The sequence below is a fragment of the Mixophyes fleayi genome, chromosome 5, assembly GCF_038048845.1.
Source record: "Mixophyes fleayi isolate aMixFle1 chromosome 5, aMixFle1.hap1, whole genome shotgun sequence".
NCBI lineage: Eukaryota > Metazoa > Chordata > Amphibia > Anura > Limnodynastidae > Mixophyes > Mixophyes fleayi.
In genome coordinates, this window is record NC_134406.1 from 205,573,158 (window position 1) to 205,595,283 (window position 22,126).

Below are 22,126 nucleotides of genomic sequence, written 5' to 3' on the forward strand. Positions count from 1 at the left end.
GCCTGTCCAACCTGCGGTCCTCCAGGTGTTGTGAAACTACAAGTCCCAGCATGCCCTTCCAGCCATCAACTGGTTGTCTACCAGCAAAGCATGCTGGGGCTTGTAGTTTCACAACACCTGGAGGGCCGCAGGTTGGACAGGCCTGGTCTAGGAGATCCCGGTAAGGGGGCATGGCGGGAGGGCGGGACATCATTTTGGGGGGGGGGGGGCAGGATCAAAATGACGCGGTTTGCTGCGAATCACGTCATTAAGGCTCCCATTCTGCCCACTTCCCAGGAGAGACCTACCCAGATTTAGGGAGTCTCACGGACATTCCGGGAGACTCTCAAGTATGGATTACGCCCATAAATCGTTAGACCCCTACATTGTTTCTATATATTAGATTGAAGGTTGTGTGTTTACATTTTGGACAACACCCCAATCATAATCAAAAGGTGTTATTCTGGTAGGAGCAGCATGTCGCCTGGTACCTACCAGCATTATTTGTAGTATGCCAGCAGTAAAGAAAGCTTTATGTTCCAGAAATATAATGTTAGTCTAGTTACCCCTCTGAATGAGATCACTGTTTTTGTTGATCGTTGGCATCCACAATTTAATCAAAATGTGCATAAGAAAATACTGTTTATCTATTATGCATAAATTTACAAAACTAAAAAATTGCCCCCTGCAGCACATTTCATTTTGCTCATATGCACCTATTTATTCACCCTGTGTATACATAGGTACATTCCCCATAAAATGGAGATGAGGCAACACGGTGGCTAGTGTGTCTGTCGGTGGGTGTCTGTCGGTGTGTGTCTGTCGGTGTGTGTCTGTCGGTGTATGGTGGAACATGTAAAAACACAACAAAAATCAGGCACTTTTGAGTATAAATGGGGACATTGTATTACAAACACTCATTTGCGTACAGTTTGACACTTTTGGAAAGGACCATTAGGATATTATATAGCAATGTTTCTGAGTTAATTGCACATATTTACAATTGTGCTTAAAAGTGTTTGTGGTGCTTTAGGTGTGGTCCCGCTCTTTGGGTTGTATTTTAAACAGTCACAGGCGCAGTGTAGCTCCTTTCCACATGTTTGATGAATAATATTACGATGACAAACCTCCAATTCTGGTTATGACTCCTGCCCAGAAATGGCAGAGATCCATATATATGTACAATAAGTTGAATAAAGAGAACAGCCTACATGAAAGCTAACAATACATGGCTGTTGTAAAACTCTACTCTGTATAAAGAATATAAACTTGTTTAAGTGAAGCCCTAAGCTGAGGGCAATTAAAATTTTGTGCTATACTTCATCAGCACTGACATTAGGGGTTAAACAATTTGTGGCAGCCAGCCTATCACTCCTGGGGGAGTGGTTTTCCAGGAGGGCATAAATTACCTTGGAGCTGAGGGCTGGCTCTCTCTTGTCCTGGATGTCAGATACCTCCCTCCCGCCCGGCATAAGCTGGTTATACTAAATTTAAGTCCTTGTCTTAGGACAAGGCGCAGTGGGTAGGAGAGCAATGCAGTCAGCGACTAATCGAAGGTACTACCGTTTAATTGGCCGCACGTCACTGCCCCTTTTGCAGTAACCTGACTCTTGGCCTCTGGGGCGGAGGATATCCTGTCGTATGCGAAATGTGAGTCCAGAAGGGGGCAGTCACGATGACGCCAAGTTTAGTACCGACCAATCGTAAAGACTTGGGATCCGTAAAGTCTTGGGACAGCGGTATTGAGTTTCACCTTACGCTGTCTTGGTTTAAAGTTTAGTCGTTAGCTGACTGCTCCGCTCTCGTCGCCATTCAGAGTTTTAAAATAAAATTCTTCCACTAAATAAATACGCCCCTTTTTGCCAAACTTATATCTAGTGTCCGTGTCGTTATTTTAGATAGGAAGGTATTAAGTGTTCAATCATTAAGGTATAAGTGCAATGGTAAAAGGTATTAGCACTGAACATTTTAAAGCTCTTACACAGACTCATTTAAACCCGACATGTCCCGAATTACCAAAGACACATAATATATTTATAAATAGTGGTGTCTAGATCACTTACTTCTTAAGTTTTCACTATCCTGTTTTGAGATTGTATATTTGATGCCAAGATGGATTTAAATTTAGTCCCATCTGTCATCCTGTAATATGAGAAGTATGAATATATACAAGTAGTTCTTGCAGTTACTGGATATGCACAAACAGTTTGTTTTCAGATGTCGTAGCAGTTACACAAGACATTAATAAAATGTGAGGAGAGTTGTCAATAGGTTAGCAGCTTACAACTCTAGTTTTCAGGTTGATACTGGATACTGGAAGAATCAGAGCCAAGAAGTTAAGGATCTACATGTCTTGCACACAGATTCCTTTGCTGTGCTCTGTTTATTAGTATAGACAGTAAAGAGCTGCATTTAATCCATTTAATATCACCCTCTAGTTTCAATGGTAGTTGAAACTGCCACACATAGGTGAAGCATATATTGAAAGAAAGTCATGCAGAAACGTCATAATTAAACATTTTACTAGTGTCCAGCAATGCACTGTGGTACAGAGTAACCAGAACTTTGATTGGCGCATACATAGATGAAATACTAAGGTAAGAAAGTCTTTAGCAGCTGCGGTAAGCGTTCAAATGAAAAGCAACAGTTAAACATCCTCCCTTTCCCTTTTGTCAGCTAACAAGGGTGCAGGGTATTTAATTTAAAACTTGTGTTGGACAGTGCTCAGCGTGGGGTCACCACAGAGAAAATATAAACATGATGACACGAGAGAGAGCATTACAAGTAGGTGGTAAGTATGAAAGGCAGTCCAACCAATTCCATTATAAAAGGAATATTTATCTAACACGTATCCAGAGTGGAAATTTAGAAATTGTGGTATGAACACGGAAGTGAATGGAATTTGATAGTTTGAAATTCATTTTAGATAATTTTTTTTTTTTTAACACTACAGCGTCTGAATTAATTCTCCTGAAAATCTGTGTTTCTGCATTCCCAACCACCCCTCATTCCTGCCTGTGTCTTGTCTGTGATTCAAAAACTGTGGAGCAGTGGAGCATGCCAGAAACTTGAGTGCGCACTATTTCGGAATACCCAGCATACTGCCCCCCTCACACACACACACAGGAAGGCAGGGCCTGTGAATCCATTAGGCTGACTAGGCTGCAGCCTATGGCACTAGGCTTTTAGGGGTGCAGAATTTTTAGGGGTGCAAATTTGTGACAGGTAGAGGTATAAACTGAAATTAATTTTAAAATGTAGTCCCATAATGGGCTACCTTGTGCTGGGTCACTGGACAACCTGCTTTTTGTTCCATCTAAAATGTTCCTAATAGGCTGCTGAGTCGAGCGGACATTTGCCAGCCCACCCTGGTAGGCCCCCAAATGAGTGACATGATATCACTGGTCATTCCATTTGTTTATGAAGCCACCAATCTAACGCCTGTACAGAACATTTCTGTCGACTTGATAACATAAGCTCAAGCTCTGTACTGCTACAAGTGATGCATCCTAAGTGATGGCTGTTTTATAAGGAGCACACAGAATGCTCCTGGCATAAATGCATCATTTATGTTACCTATATTATGTAGTTCAATAATACATACTTTTAGACTCTATAAGGAAATCAGCAGTCTTATTAACCGTTACTATTGCATTGTGAAATGTTTCTTTTCATGCTTCACTATGTATAGTGTAAAGCAACCAGAATCAATCCTGTGAACTGCAAATTATTCCCTGTGAAGCCCATTGAACACAAACTGATACATATACGTTACACCCCACATTCTCCCTTTGTTGCCCCAAATGTCCATGTCAACATCATTAAAGCACAGGGTCTGGCTGAGGGGCACCTGCTCACCAGGACTCCAGGGCATATTTATAAAAATGTCCCTGGTTAATGCAAAATGCTACTCACTGCTGCAATTTAATGCAAAGATTTATGAGAAGCAGCTGAATCGCCCAAATTGTGCAAATGTATGAGCTGGCTTGCAAAGGCACGAGGAAGCCTTTGCTGGAAAAAATCATTGCCAGCAGAGTTAACCCTTTTTAAATATTGCGCAAAGTGAAAATAATCCCTATTGCCAGAAATAGGGCTTTTTGCCCTTTCATTAATATGCATTTTGAAAAGCTACACAGCCAAAAAAAAACTTCTTAGATTCATAAAATATATCTCTGAAGTCCCAACAATAAAACAAAAACACAGACATTACTTGGGCAAATATTAGTTTTATTACAGATATAATTTAAATGTGGAGTTATCCATTAAATGTAAGCAGCTGCAAGTGCACAAGCTAGAGCAGTCAGATGCATTCAGCAGCCTTGTACTGTAGTCTGTGGATTTGGAGATGCAGCTACACCTAGTGATCAGCAGCAGATCACAGCGGGCTGAGCGTCTCAGCAGAAACTGCAATTTATCAGTGTATTGCAAGGTTCAGTGCTCTTTAACTCATGTTAATTTACATGGGAACATCCAGGCCACCTGGGGATCTGTGTCGTACGTTTTATTTTATTTGTTTAAAATAGTAGTGCGATCAGTAATATTCTACAAGAAGATGTTTTGGCCTGCTGTCAGCGCCTAACAGACTTCAGAAACTAAAATAATAAACAAATATTATGGTGTAAAGGAGTTGTTCCCCAGGAATTGTCCTGTGAAAATGGTGAAATAAGGAGGGGTGATGGAACAGTGGTTAGATGAGTTGTGTGGCTATTCATTCATGGCTAAACCTGAGAGTGTCAATTAAACCCCTCTAAAAATAGAGTATATGGGATCTGTTTATAATAGACTATAATGGTACTTTAAAAATCCCATTATAATATATATTTGTCAACAAGTGTTTAACAGTTGTAGCGCGTTAACTATTGCAGTGCTGATCATGAGTAGTTCTTGTCCCAACTTGTGTTGTATTACTTGCTACCTCTGATGACAATTGGTCTGTGTACACAGTCACAATGCAAAACTGCAGTCAAACCCTTATTTTACGTCCACTGAATTTCCACTTTCATGTCAGTATCTTCATTGCCTAATGCACTTGAATGGGTTTTATACTCCCTTTATCTATATTTTTGCACATCCAGATTTTGGAACTGCAACCGAAAAAAATCCCCCGCACGACCATTTGCAGGTTTGCTTGCTTTGTAGAGAACAAGTCCTTTTATGTGGAGAAAAATGCCCTGCACTCCTGTTAAACTAGTAATGTCTCTCTAAACGAACATTCTCCACCCTATCAAATTTAAATCATAATTTTTGCATGTGGGTGCATAAGTCAGCATATTCATGCACCTTGCCCCATTTAGCAAGGAACGCCCTAAACTGCTCTGCTCATACTATCCTACTCTACTGGAATGTCTGGGGAATCCTCCAGAACTCCGGGATCCAGCCTCTGCTCTCATAAATAGGGTCGCGCAGGTCCCCCCACTGCGGGATGGAAGTCATTGTGAATTAGGGTGTGGGGCCGCGATTACGTGAATCGTGTCACCACACTCTGTGCACTTGCCCTTTGAACCTAACAGTAAGCAAGCATAGCCCAGCTTCTCTTATCAGAAGAGGACAGTCATCTTAGCCAACAGATCCATAAGCTTCTCTATAGAAACCGTTGCATTTGCACAAAAACAGGCGCATGACATAAAACATTACATTTGCAGAGCAGGCCCGCACTTGTTGAGTGTCATCAATGACCCTTGTCGTCTAAAGGAAATTATTCTTTCGTTAAATCTTGGAGAACATTCAACCTCCATAAAATTATCTGTATGGAACTTAAAAGTTCTAAGCAAGATGAATTATAAAAACAATACAACTAAATTGTAGTACTTCTTGGCGATACAATGGAGCATGAAATAGAAGTCTTATATTCATAGATTAAGAAACATAATTACAAATATCAAGTATCCTTCAGAGGGTAACTCTTCAACTAAGTGACACATTTTCCACTCTTTAATCAGTATCTTGAGATATGCAGACGCATAGATGAGATTAATTTAATGTTTTAGCAAAAAAATCATTAGGCGATATAGATTTAAAAAAAAAAAAAAAAGATTTATTTTTCACTTAATATGACAAGTCTAAGTTTATATACATGTTTCTGGAGGTTTAAATGAATAGTAAGGCTAAAAGAAAGTTATTTGATGAGAACAGCACAGTCAGTGTCACTCTTACAGCAGAACCACATAATTGTATACAACTATACATACTTGTCTTTCGGTTGGCATAAAGTTTGAAATAAGGGCCTAAGCATATGGGACTGACATACAATATACAGTACCCCTCCAGCAGTACTGATTTTTGGAAGTCAAATGGGGCTCTGCCTAGCAGAAACTTGGCATGGCATGGCAGGATATGGGCATTGTTTGTGCAGATTAGGGGCATGATCTAATTTGACCCAGTATTAGAGAATCCTGCAAGGTATGCTTGCTGAAAACACCCGTGTGATAAGACCTCAATGTTTCCAGACAGCAAAGTGCACCTTTGTCAAAACCATGCTGCTGAACAACAACTATATTATCAACACTCTTGCCTATATTTCCCCCAGAATTTTTCTTACTACCCCATTTTCTTCACTTGAAGTATTCATAGTAAGTAGTATGACTGCTAGCATGCAAAATATTCATAGTTACTGGGAAGATGATGATGACTCATCATCATCATCATCATCAATATATATAGCGCCACTGATTCCGCAGCGCTGTACAGAGAACTCACTCACATCAGTCCCTGCCCCATTGGAGCTTACAGGCTACATTCCCTAACACACACACACACACACACAGACAGACTAGGGTCAATTTGTTAGCAGCCAATTAACCTACCAGTATGTTTTTGGAGTGTGGGAGGAAAACGGAGCACCCGGAGGAAACCCACGCAAACACGGGGAGAACATACAAACTCCTCACAGATAAGGCCATGGTCGGGGATTGAATTCATGAACCCAGTACTGTAAGGCAGAAGTGCTAACCACTTAGCCTCCGTGCTCTCACTATGGACATAATTTGACAAATTGGCAATAAAGAAGAAAAGCCAGTAACAGGGTATATACTGTTTTCCACATAACATTCTTTTTCTCCTGTTTCCCTGTAATGGAATACAGTAGTTATAGTTACATATAACAGAGCTGTGTAAATATTCTGTATCCCAATATGTCAGATTTTCTATTGCTGATACAGATGCATTTTCTTTCATTGAAAGTGGAAATCACATGGTTTCAAAGTGTTACATGTTAAGTGCAGGGATTGGCTGACAATCTAAAGTGATAAGAGACATGAAAAGGGATAATTCCTTTTCAAAGACAATGTGACCAAATTGGCAAAGTTAGATTTGGCAAAGGAGATTTCTTGTGTTTTCTCTTATTCAACAGTGGCAGCAATGAGCTTATAATACAATAAAATGTTGTTTTTTTTATACACCCCTAATTCCACAAAATATATGATAATTAAGTCATATCCTGTTGGGTAACTACAAAAAGGTGTAATTTAGTCTAGGGATTCAGATGATTAAGCCAAAAATCCAAAGAAACATTACAGGATCTCCTCAATGAAATTACATCCTTTACCAGCACATAGGGTATAAATATGTTGTTCTCCATATTATTATATTAACAGCCCCACTTTAATCAACTACTCAATTGGAATCTTTGTGTTTTTGAAAACCAAAGCTGAAAGACCCGACACTTGCTTGATTCTGAGAGCATTAATTGTTGTTACACTGGGCTTAACAGCGGACTCCTAGAGGCAATAATAACTAGGATATTAACTAGTGAAAAACATGTCAAACTCCAATCTCTTTTCTGCCATTCAAATGTATTGAATTTCTTGGTCTGCTCTTCTGTCACTGAGGTCTGTGAACCTCACAATGACTTTCTATCCCCTAGAAAAGGTGATGTCTTTAACAAATATTTCAGTTACTGTTTGACAAACAAGCAGTGTGTTCCAAGTTGAAATACTGTATGGCATCAGGCATATGGTAGTAATTATTATAATGCAGGAGTATGTATTATATTGGAGTATGTTAGCCCTTGTAGACTACAATTCTGACTCACAATATTCCATATGCTGTGTGGCTCCCACCACTTTACTGCCTGGTACATTCACACGATCAGATCCCTTTCACACCGCTTCTTGCTGTGTTGCCACCTAGAACTGTATATAGAAGTGTCTAGCACACAAATTAAAAAGCTGTGTTGTCGTGCATGTAACCATGCATTTTGCATTAGCAGAAGATCATTTTTTTCCCTCCAAAAAGACAACCGTAATTAAATGCTTAGGTATGTGTATGGATGTGGAACATTGCTATGAAGGCTAATCCAGCTTGGTCTTGGTACAGTACGTAAAAGGTAACCTGGGTGCAAGTTGGTAGCACCAGGCAACATAATACTTCTCTGGGTTGAGCATTAAGAAATTATGGAAAAAGTTTTCACCTATGGACATTTGGGTCATCTCAGTAGAACACGTTTGGCGACATAATAGCGAATATGTTAAACCAAGGCCATATTTTTCATAATTGTAACTGGAAGCAGAGAACATCTGCACCTCCAAGCCCCGCCCATGCACTAGCCACGCCTCACTCATTAAACATTCTAGAATCTTTACCACTGAGTCTCTTTCCAATGAAGAACCCAGAATGATGTCTTTCGAATTTTCTTAAAATAATCAAAATATTGTGGCGTTATTTTGCACCATGTCTTTTTTTTACCTCATTAGTTTCTATTCAGTTGCATAATGATTCTGGCCACCTCCTCTGGTGTTGGTGATAGGCCAACTCAAAATCAGACTTTTGGGGGGAGGTAATGACAAAAAGCATTTCAAATTAGCCTAAAATGTGTATATTTAATATTTAATATTATTATTATAGCTTTCAATCAAACAGTGATCAATGCAAAATTAACGTTGTCCTTAAGTTTTTTCCTCAGGAAGTTTAGCACAATGAGTGGCTATTGTGGTTCTCCACCCATTTCCTGTTCATAAAACTACAGTCAACATCAATATTCACAACACTATTAGTCTTACACACAAACAAGTTTCTTGGGCCTTTGTGGGATTCTTAAATTATTTTTGTGTGTAAAATAAATGTGTAATCCTCCAATATATGGGGAAACGGACATCTACCTGTGTAATAAACTGGCAATAACCAGTGTAACCAGCAACTTGGGTAACATTACAACCAATGTACAGATAATGAAGCATAAAGTAAACAAATGTATTATTTGCAATGATAGTGATTGTACTAGGTAACTATAATGCCTACACTCAACAAATGTACTAATATGATATACTGGTCATGTCATTACCCTATTGGTAAATAAGGTACATTATTCATGTAACGTACTATATAATACATAATCTTAATACATTAAGGGGCATATTTATTAACCATCGTTTTTTCAACGCGATCCATTTTAATCCTTATCGCAAAGATAAGGATTGAAATATTGTGACACTTAAAATTCTTCACTAGTAACAGCAGTCACAAAAAACTGCTGTTCCTGAGAAGACCTGTCTCCTATGTCCTCTATGGTGACTATCACAAAGTGGAACCTTTGCAAAAGTGATTGGAGGAGAGAGCAGGTAAGTTGCGGTGAGGGATCCGAGGATTCCTCTGCCGCAACGCTCTCTCCATAGGTTTCAATAGCTAACACCAGCTGAAGCTGGGATTGGCTATCTGGCAGGTTAATTTACAATACTGTACATCTTGAGATATTTTAGAAGTCTCAAGTTATTGAAACTAAACTTAATTTGTTAAATATATTTGTATCACATGAATTGTCGCCTGGAAATACATCAACACATTTAGTGGCAAATGTATTTAAGTGTATTAAACCATATGCAGCATTTGTAAAGAACCAACAAAAAAGTTAACAGAAACGTAGGGATAGTTGACAACTATGCAGACTATTTTTCAGTACATTGCTCCGCAATTCCATACCATTTCCCATAATAATAGCAAGATATAGATAAATGCAAGATATTCCACTGCAACATAAATTATTTTTTAATGCAAAACATATTATATGCATATATATACAAAAATGTATTTGCTGATAGATACCTACTGTAGTCAGAGACCTCACATTTTAACTTTTAAAACATGAGATAATATGTACAAATAAAACTATTCACAAAGAATTTAGGTTTTCCATGATTCAATTGTATGTAGACAAAAAACAAATGTTCCCAATTTAGGAAAGGCAGGGGGCAGATTCAGCAGCATTCTAGTAATCAAAAAGAAAGGTGGCTTTTACCACTGTGCTTTGGGTGAAGATTTTCAACATGGTACGTATGTGCAGTAACTGTTGTAACTGAATATTTATCATCTCCAACATAGTGACCGTACAACACAAAGCTATCCCTTACTGTAGACTTAATTCTTCTCCCGAGACAGTAACAGCAAGGCATATGGAGTATTACAGGATTATAGTGAAGTCTGAAGTTTGTCTGTTCTTCCCTTTGTACTTTGTCTCTAATATGAATCTAGCAACTTCTTCTATGCTTGTAGAGTTTCAATATTATTGAACCTTATACAGAATGCTAATTCAGCCATCTTAAGCATGTAGCATACAATGCACAGGACACAACTTCTCAGTAAAAAGCTAATGCAGCATGCAAACTGCATTACAAATAAATGGTTTTGAAAACTATTTTAATTCTAATTTAAATAAGATCTGTTAACTTCCCTATACATATATATGTATGGGATAATGCACGCTGTAAAGAATAAAATACTGTTCCCATTTTTTTAAAACAGAGCTCTTGAACACCCATGTGACACTCCTTATAGCTGCCAAATGTAGGGACATATTTCTATTAATTCTGTTAATATAAAATGCTAAGTGCATCAATAGTCCGAGTTCTGGGGAAACACACAATATTCAGTTATAGTTTTCTAATAGGGAAAACTCACTATCCTAGAAAAATAAGAACAACTTAGGAAATAGAACCCTTATATTTCATAATACAGTATATGATCTGTTTTCATTCTCGGGAAGGATTGTGAGGATGCAACAGCTATACATTCTATAATAATATATTACTTTTACATTACATCTTTTACCTTCCTCCACTTTCCCCCCAACAATCTAAATACTATTACATGACACATAACTTTATCAGGGAAAAGTCATATGATGTATGTAATTCTTGTTCCACCTGGAGAAGAAACTATGGGAGGAATTCATTACAAATGGAGACAAATAGGTAGACTCAAGATAGTTTATTTCTGATGGAGGTGAGCTCAGATCTGAACTTCTTAAGCTATGGGCTTCAAGTATATCACCCCATACATCAGAAAATAAGAGAGTAATTTGGGCCGTAAAGTAAAAAGGACAGATACAAATATAGGGGTGAATTTAATAAACTGTGTGTTTGAAAAATTGGAGATGTTGCCTATAGCAACCAATCAGCTTCTAGCTGTCATTTTGTTGAATGTACTAATAAATAACTAGAATTTTTCAAACCCGCAGTTTAGTAAATATACCCCATAGTGTTTTAAGGATATAGTAATTAGATATTTCAAAAACAATAACAAACTGACCATATGTTCATGTTTCCACATAGACTTACATGAAATATGTATTAATTATGCCTTATTTTGTTTGTTTAATAAACTAGCAATATACTGAATGGATGGCACAGGTGACTTTTTTATATTCATTTTTAAAAAACTATCTGATTTAGATCACGTACTGTGTGAAGTTACCTACTGGGCAATGCTAAGCATAAAAATCAACTATTAATAACAATGTTCATGTGCAATTTTATATAATTTCATGTCACTACCATTTTGAATTGGCTATCTATACTAATCAATAACGGTCAGCATATAGGTTAAGTCACTCTGGTTTTGTTATAAACCTAAAGAATATGGAAAAGTTCTGCAAGCTTAGTGCTCTGGGCAGTAGTGAGTTGGGGATATTACAAACTCAAGTTTTCTTTTCTTTTGAAAATTTACAATCTGGCTTACTTCAGCTTGTAAAGAATGTCTGATGGAGCCTTCCCTCTCAATGCAATGGAAAATTGGAACACTGCACACAGTATCTCTGCCATGTATTCACAGACAGACTATTATGAAAGAGGGAAACTTAGGAGTTTCACAAAATGTAGTTCAGAGGCTCGCAGACTATTAAAAAGCACAGCAATACACTGCAGGCAGGGGAAGGATGTGTTGATAAAAGGAAGAGAATACAGACAGTGGGCTGGTGTGTTTCTCAAATCTCATTTTATGGCACAATGAGAGGTAACTTCTTGATCAGCACTATGTGAAAGAGCAAGTGGCCTTCTCCGCTCTGTAAAATATTGGCATTGTGTATTGGACTACAATCTAGTGAAAATGTAAAAATATATATTTTAAAAATACAAGTGGTTACATTTAAATAAAGTTGTTTTAGTTTGAATTTTTTTTATCATTATAATTATTTTTTTGGTCATTCAATGGAGTGAAAATGAAATTGACACATCAATTTATAAAGTAATACTGAGACATAGGAGACGTAGATGAAACCTTTTGAAATAAAGCAATACTGAGACATATATCAAATCTATTTGAATTAATTTGATAGGCCTAAATGCTACTTTATTACAAATATGAACTGTGGCTCATTTTAAGCTATTTCATATTACTTTAACTATATTTTCTTCAGTCCTCTTGTGTCTGCATCACTATTCCAGCTCTTCTCGGAGACATGTAATTGCACTTGCAGCTTCAAAACACACAATCTACCCTCTCTCAATTCATATTACAGACTCATGAAATCTAATGTACACAGCCAGTGCTAGCTGAGAGATGAGCCTTCTAAAATGTGTACTTTGTGGTATTCATGTTTGCTATGGCTCCAATAAAGTTACTAAATTCAAAATTAGTAATATGCTTGAAAACAAAATGAAAAACTACATTTTCATGGAAAGCAAATATGCTTGTGGTAAATTAAATGAAACAGACCTTGTACATAAAATATGTTTTGTTTCACTTTTGAATTAGCAACTTAGGGCTGAATAACTAAATGCATCAATGGCTGACTGCTTTAAAAAATGAGGAAATGACTCAAGCATAGGAAATTGTTATTTATTTTTTAATACTAAATCGAAATTCTACATAATATGTAAACAATAGGAACCACAATAGAAATGCTGCCTTCCTTTCCTGATGAAGAAAATGTCAACATGTTCAACTGCTGGAACTTTTGTCAGCTTAACAGACCTGAGCTTAGCTCACACTTGAAAAAAAAAGTGTGCCCCCCCCCACCCCCAACATGACACGATGGACATGATGGAGGCTAACTCAGATCTACTGAGAATGTGAAAACTACAGCTTATAGAAATACAATGTCAAATGATTTCCTGTCACTCATTAAATGTTACAAAAGTTACCTCAAGAAAATATCCAGCACTAAAAATATTGTTGGTTTTCAGCAGAATTAAGTTTTCATAGCAGATCACAACTAATACTTCAGGGCTTTTATTTGTGTTAAAAGCCATCCTTTCAAGATTATTGAATGACCTCCAGTACACTATCTTGTTTTTATAAACAAAGGCAAAGAAATTAAAACAATTTCGACATACTAGCTATACAAACTAGAAACAGTAATACAATTTGATGTAGCTATAATAATGAAGCCACTTGTGACACAAATGTGTGCTTGTTATTATAACATGACCTTATGACCAGGCACAGACAGAACAGTAGTGATTCAGTGTTCACAGTAAAGATATAACAGCCACAAAATTTGCATAGTTACTAAGTGTCCTCGATTTTCAGTGACATTCCCAGGACTTAGATATTGGTTCCTAGAAATATTTTTCAATATTAACCCACTCACTCCATAATAAATTTCCTCTTTTAATAAGTCAGGACCCTCTATTTTTGTTCTTTTGGTCGTATAAGCTAATATTTATTTAAAAAGGAATATTTCAAATGCAAAAAGTATATTATAATAAAATTCCATAAAGTCGTCATATACAGCGTTGTAGTGCTCAAAGGTCCATTATGACAGTATCTATCGAGATGTTCTTAAATGCGCCGTCTTAGCAGCAATGTGTCACTGACCACTATTGTAAAATGTTGCCAACTGTAAAATAGGTATCAGTATAACAAACTGCATTAAAAAAAAGCCATCTTCAACTTTAAAACTGTTACAGTTAATATTTTACTGAATGGTTTTGTGCAAGAAAACCTTCTTTGATATTAAAACTAACTTTGGTGCCCGATAGGTCAGCACTATTATTATGTGAATGAATAAAGGGAATGGAGTCTCTACAGTTACATATTCTGGATTATTAAGCAACTGATGGAGTTCTAAAATTGCACTAGGAATTGCATAGAAAGAATGACATGTATCAAACTAGTCAGAGTCATTCAGCAGTATAATGCTGCTCACAAAACTTTGCAGTAGCTATTTCATGACACTGGGAATATTCATTGTGGCTGTACTGCACTGATAGCAATGTCACAACTAGCAGGCAATGCACCTGGTTCTTCCCGCTCCATTGTGAAGCTCAAGCAGCATTGTTCTCTGGGAATTTGGTGTCTGAGCAGGACATGACAAGTCCAAGAGGAAATTACCCTGTTTACTTTAATTGAGGGGGTGCAGGAAAGCAGCTGGGAAGATAAGAGACGAGAGGAAATAGGGTGGAGAATAAGGGGACTGAAAATGGATGAAAAGGAAAAGGGAAATTATGAGAACAACAAGCTGTGAGAGCAGATACTTGACCATTCTCTGATTCCCTGTATTTCTAGTGTGTTTGTAAAAAAAATCACAGCATTCAGAAAGTATTATAACTTTCACCACAGCAATAATAATAGTAATTATTATTATTCATATGTGTGTGTAGTTAGGTAAATGACAGCATACAAGAGAAATAGAATATAAGGTTACCGTTTTAAAATGCTCTGTAGTAAGTGCAACATGCTTGTTGCATATGTCAGTATTTACAGTAAATGTAGATATCTTGTGGCATACTGGGCTTTGTAGTTCCACAATCGCTAGATTATAGAGTATGACTACTGATTTACAGTATGAAAGAAAAATGTGGCAACGCTCACAATTTAAAAAGTTACAAAAATGCAAAGAATGCAGTGAATGTCTCAGAACGCCCACTATTTAACTTTGTGCTATAACATTAGATATATATATATATATATATATATATATATATATATATATATATATATATATATATAAACAGAGAGCAGTGTACAGGGATGGGATGAAAAGTTTTGAAAGGAAGTCTTCCCTAACAGGTCCCTCTATGTCTACAAACAAACACACACACACACACACACACACACACACACACACACACACCTGTGTACTGTAACCATGTGTGTTATTTCTGGCTAGAACACTGCACTGTCCTCCTAGCAGCCTCGGGGATATGATCAGTAGCTATCAGCTATGCATGTACACTCGGATTTCTTTTCACATTGTATGGATCAAGAGGCTCCCAGTTCCCCCACAGAGCTGGGCTGTATGACAGCAATTTGTATTCAGACATGGATCACGTAGCAGCCTGTGCCAAAGAGACGCTGATCTCCGCAAGCCCGGAGCTTGTCACTCCACTGGCCCATGATCCCTGTGTCATGCCATGTGTGGCTCTGTTTACTACTTGCTGTGTTGATGGAGGGATTAGGGTACTTGTGAGGAGGCTGATTTTATAATACAAGGCACATAGCTGTACACTTGTAATGCTGTGCTGTCTGTTCACACTGCTTTGTAAACGGATTAGTCGATGTAGATAAATCCATATAATGTATTTCCAATAGCATTCACAGGTGTATAAGTAACACTGGAGTATAACATTGACCACATCTAATAAGAAGTAACAAAACTATAAATAAATAGTAGGGCATAAGCTATGCATGAGTGTGTGTGTGTGTGTGTGTGTGTGTGTGTGTGTGTGTGTGTGTGTGTGTAATTAACCATTTAGTGAGGTTGTGATGGAAGTAAAGAGGGTGGTTAGATAAAGCAATGTAGTCAGCAGGTAAACTTCAACAAACTCAGCACAGCTCACTTCCACATGACACATTGCCATCTACCGATCTCGGGCTCGTAGAGGAAATCCACATCTCTGCCCATCTGAGGATGTCCCGGCAGCTGAACCGCTAGCTCTATATGGATAGGTCATAGGACACGGGTTTGACAGCTATATGACCTGCAATCACTACGCTGTCAAACGCCAGCAATCGCTGATCTCCTTCCTGCGCACACATCTGACAGCAGCCTTCCATTGACTCATAATAAACATCATTTCCACTTACCGGAGTACGGTCCAACCGCCACAGCAGGCAAAAGTCCAGCCAAAGTCAGCAGGCAACTTGCAAATACTTTCCCCATGACAGCTCCAAAGACTGAAAAACGATCACAAGCTCAAATAAGTCGCGACAGTTCCAAAAAAAGAATCAGCGCTTTCGAAAAAGACAAAAAAGTAATGCAGTCCTCCTTTCCTCTTTCCTTGTAGATGGGGTCGGAGTGAAGTTTGGATGTTCCTTATCCCAATTTCCCACTTGTCTGTAAGAGTCCTCTGTGGAGGGGAGTGCCACTGGCTCCCTGCCTGATCCCTGTATATAGTAATATGAGTGTGTCCTGCTGCAGCTTCTCTCTGGCGGTGACAGCGCGCCGCCCCTCTCACTCTCTTCTGTGCTTCACGTTCTGGATTTGGAACTCTGGCGCTGAGCGAGTTCTCACCCCTCCCGGCTATAACGTTCTAACCAGCAGCACAGGGCTGTGACGTCACAGTAGGCTTGTTCGTATATCACGGAGGGAACTAGTAGGATGAGACTCGCTCCTTTATCCGCGCTAGCTCCTGAACGCTGCAGTGATTTATACAGCCAGGCTGAACATCCACAGTATAGCATCACGGGCCCAGAGTATAGTAAACTCTCAATCAATCTTCATTTTTTTTTTGTATGTTTAAATTGAAAGATTCAATGGCTTTCAACGTCTGTCTTGGCTCTCTCAGAAGACTTTTTATATTTGGCATTTGGTAAATTGCCACTGCTGTGTAATAATGATTGGCGCTATATAAATAAATTATAATAAGGCGGAATTCAATTTGTGGTGAGGTTACGCAATTTGCGGAACAGTCCATGGAGGCACATTGCGCCTGACTTTTTACTAAAACCTCCACTCATTTTCCCTTGTGTCCCATAGAAATGCAAGTTTAAATGAGCGGAGATTTCTCTACCGTATTAACCGGCAATCTGCGCAGCTGGACATTGATGTCTGGTGGCAATTTGTGGCTAATGTAATCCCCCTCCCCCAATGTCCATATTTTTCAATATTTAATAACTCAGTATACCTCCTCTTATTCTGTACAATTAATGCATTTCGAACTTTTGTCTTACTTAATTGGCTTTATAAGTTAATATTTATTGAAGATGGACATTTTGGAGTCTTATCAAACGTTTTTAATTTTTTTTCTTAAAATCACATAGAAATGACTTTCTGCATGACTATATAACATTTTCTAATGTCGTAGAAATCTCCTGCACTAATCAAAGTAATGCTCAATATTGTTGTCCCCAAAGTTGTCTATGAGGACAGCAAACGGGCAATTTAACAACTTGTGTAAAACTTAGCTTTTCACAACTTGTAGCTGACTACTAACACGTTAGCAGCTTCTATCTCAGGGGCAAACACAGGATTTCTAGAGAGGAGTTTCCACGCCATGTCGCCAATGGGCATGACCTGTATGCATGGGGGCATGCTAGGCTGTGCTTTAACTCTTCCTATCCTCATCATATACACGGGCAAGTCACCTCAAGCATACAGTGCCCCAGGCTGGGAGGGGGGTTTCCAGGCACCAAGACCCCCCCCCTCAGGTTACTATAGGTAACCTATAGTAAAACCCAGCCAGAGAGGGATCTTCTGATCCTTCCCACAGCAGACTACATGTTTCTTCCCTCCTTCTCTGCAGTTACTGCTTTGTGCAAATGTATGCGCAGTGATTAGACAGGGACAGACTCTGAAGTATACTCTCTCCACTGTGATCAGCAAGCGGCAAAAGGTAAATGCTATAAAAACAGCTCTCAAAACATGAGTAAATTAATCATACTTGCGCACTTTCCCGGAATGTCTGGGAGACTCCCAAATTCCGGATAGGTCTACCTGTACTCCCGGGAGATCAGACAATTGTCCACATCCTGCCGACTTCACTAGAAAGTGGGCAGGATGTAAGCCTCCATGACGGGATTCACGCGGAATAGTGTCATTTTCCCCCACGCATCAAAACGTTTTGCAGATTGGGCTGGGCCAAAATGACGCACTCTGGGCTCCACTACGCCCCCACCACGCCCCCGCCGGGATCTCATGGAATTAAAAATGTCGGCAAGTAAGAAATTAATAAATATCTACATTACTTCATCTGTTATCTCTGTTAGTGAGATTTTAGTTAATTGCAAAGGGTCTTAAATAGACCCCTTTAAATGCAGACATTACATTATAGTGGAATTTAGTAAACTGTTATGCATATTTCCAATGCGGTTCCTAAGTTCCAGTGTGAGTCCCAAGTTTTAAAGATTTGTACCTGAAAATTTCCACATTTTTCAATATTGATCCACTGCACAAGTACATTATTTATTTTCGGCATTTTAGTTGCAATCCTCTTTCTCTGTGGGCTTTATAAGTTAATATTTGTTTAAAAGGTGTACATAAAATGCAAAAAGGTTTTCTTTTGTCGCATTCAATATCAATATCAATCTATGTTATGGGGGATATAGCACTCAAGGTCCACCAAGACAGTATTGTGAGTAACCCGCGTGAATCACTGGCTCAGCAGCAAAGTATCCTTGGAAAATATTTAAAAATGTTGGCCACTATTGCGATGCTGGAAATTGCAGAGCTCAAAGATCCTTTGAGTAAGTACAGTGCATGACATGCGTTGATATACCTGCTTAGCAACAAACTTCCCTGTAAATTATTTTTAACTGTTGTCAACTATGATATACTATGTAGGACATTAATTGATGCATGAGATGATCAATGTAAGTATATTGATTTTCATTATTATATAAGAGGAGCAGTTTTTCACCACCTCCCAGTCTGACAGTTGTGCACACTGCCTAAAAAAGTAATTGACCTGTCATTGACTTCAATTTTAAAAGTTCAGTAAAGCTCATATGCTGTATATATCAGTTTCTCGTTTTATTTTTATTTTTGTTCCTGAAATCAGAGTCCATTTCATGACTCATAGTTCTCTTTTCAACTAAAGGGGAACAAAAAGAATTTGAATTAAGCATGAACTAAAAGTAATCAAAAAATAAATGAGAAACTGTATTTTAATTACTAATGTTCCCTCTAGTGCCTACTTGGTTTTCCTTTGTGGAGGGTCCTTTGTCGCTGACTTCCCAGTAAATCTGTTCACCCAGTGAAATGTTTACAGGCAGCCAAACTACAAGTTTGAATATACTGTCCTCTGTCATTATGTGCTTATGGCAGTGGTTCCCAAAGTGTGTGCCGCGGCTCCCAGGGGTGCCGAAGCGCTGTCACAGGGGTGCACTGGCCAGGAAAAAACAAACAAAACAAAACACTTACCAATCCGGCGTCGCCCGGGACCCAGCATCCTCTTCCCTCTTAGCTTCTTACTGAATATATGGCGTGACGTCATCACGTTCGAAATATTCAGTGAGAAGCTGCAGGAGAGAGGAGGATGCTGGGTCCCAGGTGCCGCCAGATTGGTAAGAAGACAGAAGAAAAGAGAGAAGAAATAGAAGAAAGAAAGCCAAGTATGCTAAATAAAGAAACGGAGGGGAAATAGTGATAGGAAACAGCAATGAAGGAGGGGGCAGAGTGAGGATGACGGAGGGCACAGAGTGTGCGGATGACGGAGGGCACAGAGTGTGTTGATGATGGAGGGCACAGAGTATGAGGATGAAGGGGCACAGTGTAATGATTTTTGTACATCTTATTCCTCTGAATATTAGCTGTAAATTATTCTTTGACAGAAATATAATTGAGAAAAAAGAAAAATAATATTCTTTTCCCTTGAATTTATGTGTATTATTTTTGCAAACAACTTACTAAGTATTTCTGTTCTGACCTAAATACTTATTGCATTATTGTGACCCAACTACTTATATAACGGGACTGCTCGGGAACTACTGGCTTATGGTATGTACAGTATGTGACACTAGGTTTTAGTCCCTGCTTCCTAATCACTCCATCTCCAAGTGCAAGGAAAGAACATCTAGAACCCTTGGGTAAGTAAAAATATATAGTTTTCTCAATCCACTGTTAACCTTTGATTTTGTATTTAGACTTTCAACTATTGTAGTAATATATTGTATATGACAACAGTATTTTGTTGGTTTATGTGAAAATTCAGTATTATTTTAATTTTGTCACCTAACATGAAATACTTTATCCCTAACATAGTGTTAGATTTTGTTATATTCCATTTCTCATTGAACAACCAGCAAAATAAATAATGCTTACATAGTTTATACAGGCTTGCTTGTGTAGTATGCTTTTTTGTGTAAACTAAGTAAACTTTTGAAAAGTGATTATGGAGTCATATCTTAATATAGGGGCGCTAACAAATGTCCTGACTGCCATGCCTTAAACCAGACTTGTTCAGGTGGTTCATCCTTATAAATTATTTAATTTAATAATATACTGACCTCTAGCTTTAAAAATCTAAACAATAATATAGTCAGTAACCAGATATTATTTTCTTTTTATTGCATTGAAAGTAGAAAAAAAGTGAAGAAATTAGCTGAACTTCCAGTGAAAAAAAACAGAGATGTAGTAATGGTAGATTTCCATTGAGTAAACTTTTTCAGATTTGAAGGTTAGGATATTGCAGATATATATTGTGAAAATCCACAGGACTTGTCTCTCACCACAGGCTTCAGAGTGAGACCACTGATTGCAGAGGAAGCTCTGGCAGTACCCTGTGATTGGTGTAAGCATAGTATAATGAGTGACATGATGAAACATTACTATAGTGTGAGGAACATTTGAATGGACTTTCAAAAGAACTTGTTTTTAGATGAAAAAGCATCATGAAAATCAAGGGATCTTATTCTTTAATAGTACATTTAGCCATGATTTAGTCAATTAATTATCTTAAGCATCTTCCATATACTGAACAATAGTCTACATTTTCATCTGACTTTAGGATACTTCATTGACTGCTATCTTTTCTTGTCTGCACTACTTATACTCACGCTAACTTCAAATATTTTATTTGGTCACTTGCACCCAATACTAAAGGTTGTGTTACTATATGTATGACAGACATAGTTTTGCTACCCATTTGTACAGACAGGACCTCATTTAGAGTCGGACGCAAAGTCCGTTTAAGAAAAGTAGGAGTGGGAGTGTGCCACAGCTTGGTAGGATATTACAAGTGGCAAGCAACCCCATTTGCGTCCCACTCTTAATACCCTATCGAGCTGCGAGCAGTTCCCGCAGTTAGCTAGCGCTTGCGCCACCTAATTCCTGCCGCACAGCTTTAGCCCTGTTTTGACGTGTGTTGTGTCTGCGCCTCACTGTGACTAGGACTTATTTACATGGTCACGCCTTTACAATTCCGCGTTCCTCCCATTCTCTCGTAGGGAGTCGCAAGCTGTCGCAAGTGTTAATTGCGTCCAAGATGCAGGCGGATTTGGGGCATTCTGCACATGCGTGATAGTGTTTTTTGGTTAGATGTGCCTAAAACGGACTTTGCGTCCGACTCTAAATGAGGTCCACAGTGAGCAAACTTTGATAATAATGTCTAACAACTTTTTGTCTGCTGTCTAATTTGCTTTCAGCCCTCTGGACCCTGACCACACCCACAATGCTCTTCACCCAATATTGTCCTGCATATCCTTTGCCACATGACCAGAACTCCATGTTATTGCATTGTGAAGGGATTATCACACACAATATAAGATTAATAGCTAGGATGGGGAAGAGATAAAGGGATAATGGAGAAAAGAGACAAACAATGGCAACTTTACTAAATGGTGATTACCGCAAGCATAGTAGTGCCCTAGAAACTAGATAAATTCTTATATCAAAATATATTGATTTATTCATCCTTTAACCCCTACAACCACCCAGGAGTAAATCTGTCTGATTGTGCTCGCCCTTAGATTGACAGGTTGTTAGTCCATATCCCCAATGATCAGTGGGAAGACACTTTTATTTTTAGCTAATTGTGTTTTTGAAGCCTGGAGTAACATC

General features: G+C 38.4%; 1 protein-coding gene across 13 annotated transcripts in view; it reads right to left on the reverse strand.

Annotated features, from left to right (window-relative positions):
* The window catches only part of PTPRM (protein tyrosine phosphatase receptor type M), a 609,439-nt gene extending 592,791 nt beyond the window's left edge, over window positions 1-16,648 (reverse strand). For 11 of the 13 annotated variants that reach the window (XM_075213321.1, XM_075213318.1, XM_075213315.1 and 8 more), the window contains exon 1: window positions 16,216-16,648. In XM_075213321.1, the coding sequence (XP_075069422.1) occupies window positions 16,216-16,291 (76 nt within the window). In that variant the 5' untranslated portion in view covers window positions 16,292-16,648. The remainder of the gene's footprint in view (window positions 1-16,215) is intronic. The other 2 variants (XM_075213324.1, XM_075213323.1) reach the window with 1 other exon arrangement.
* Between the last annotated feature and the right edge of the window lie 5,478 nt (window positions 16,649-22,126).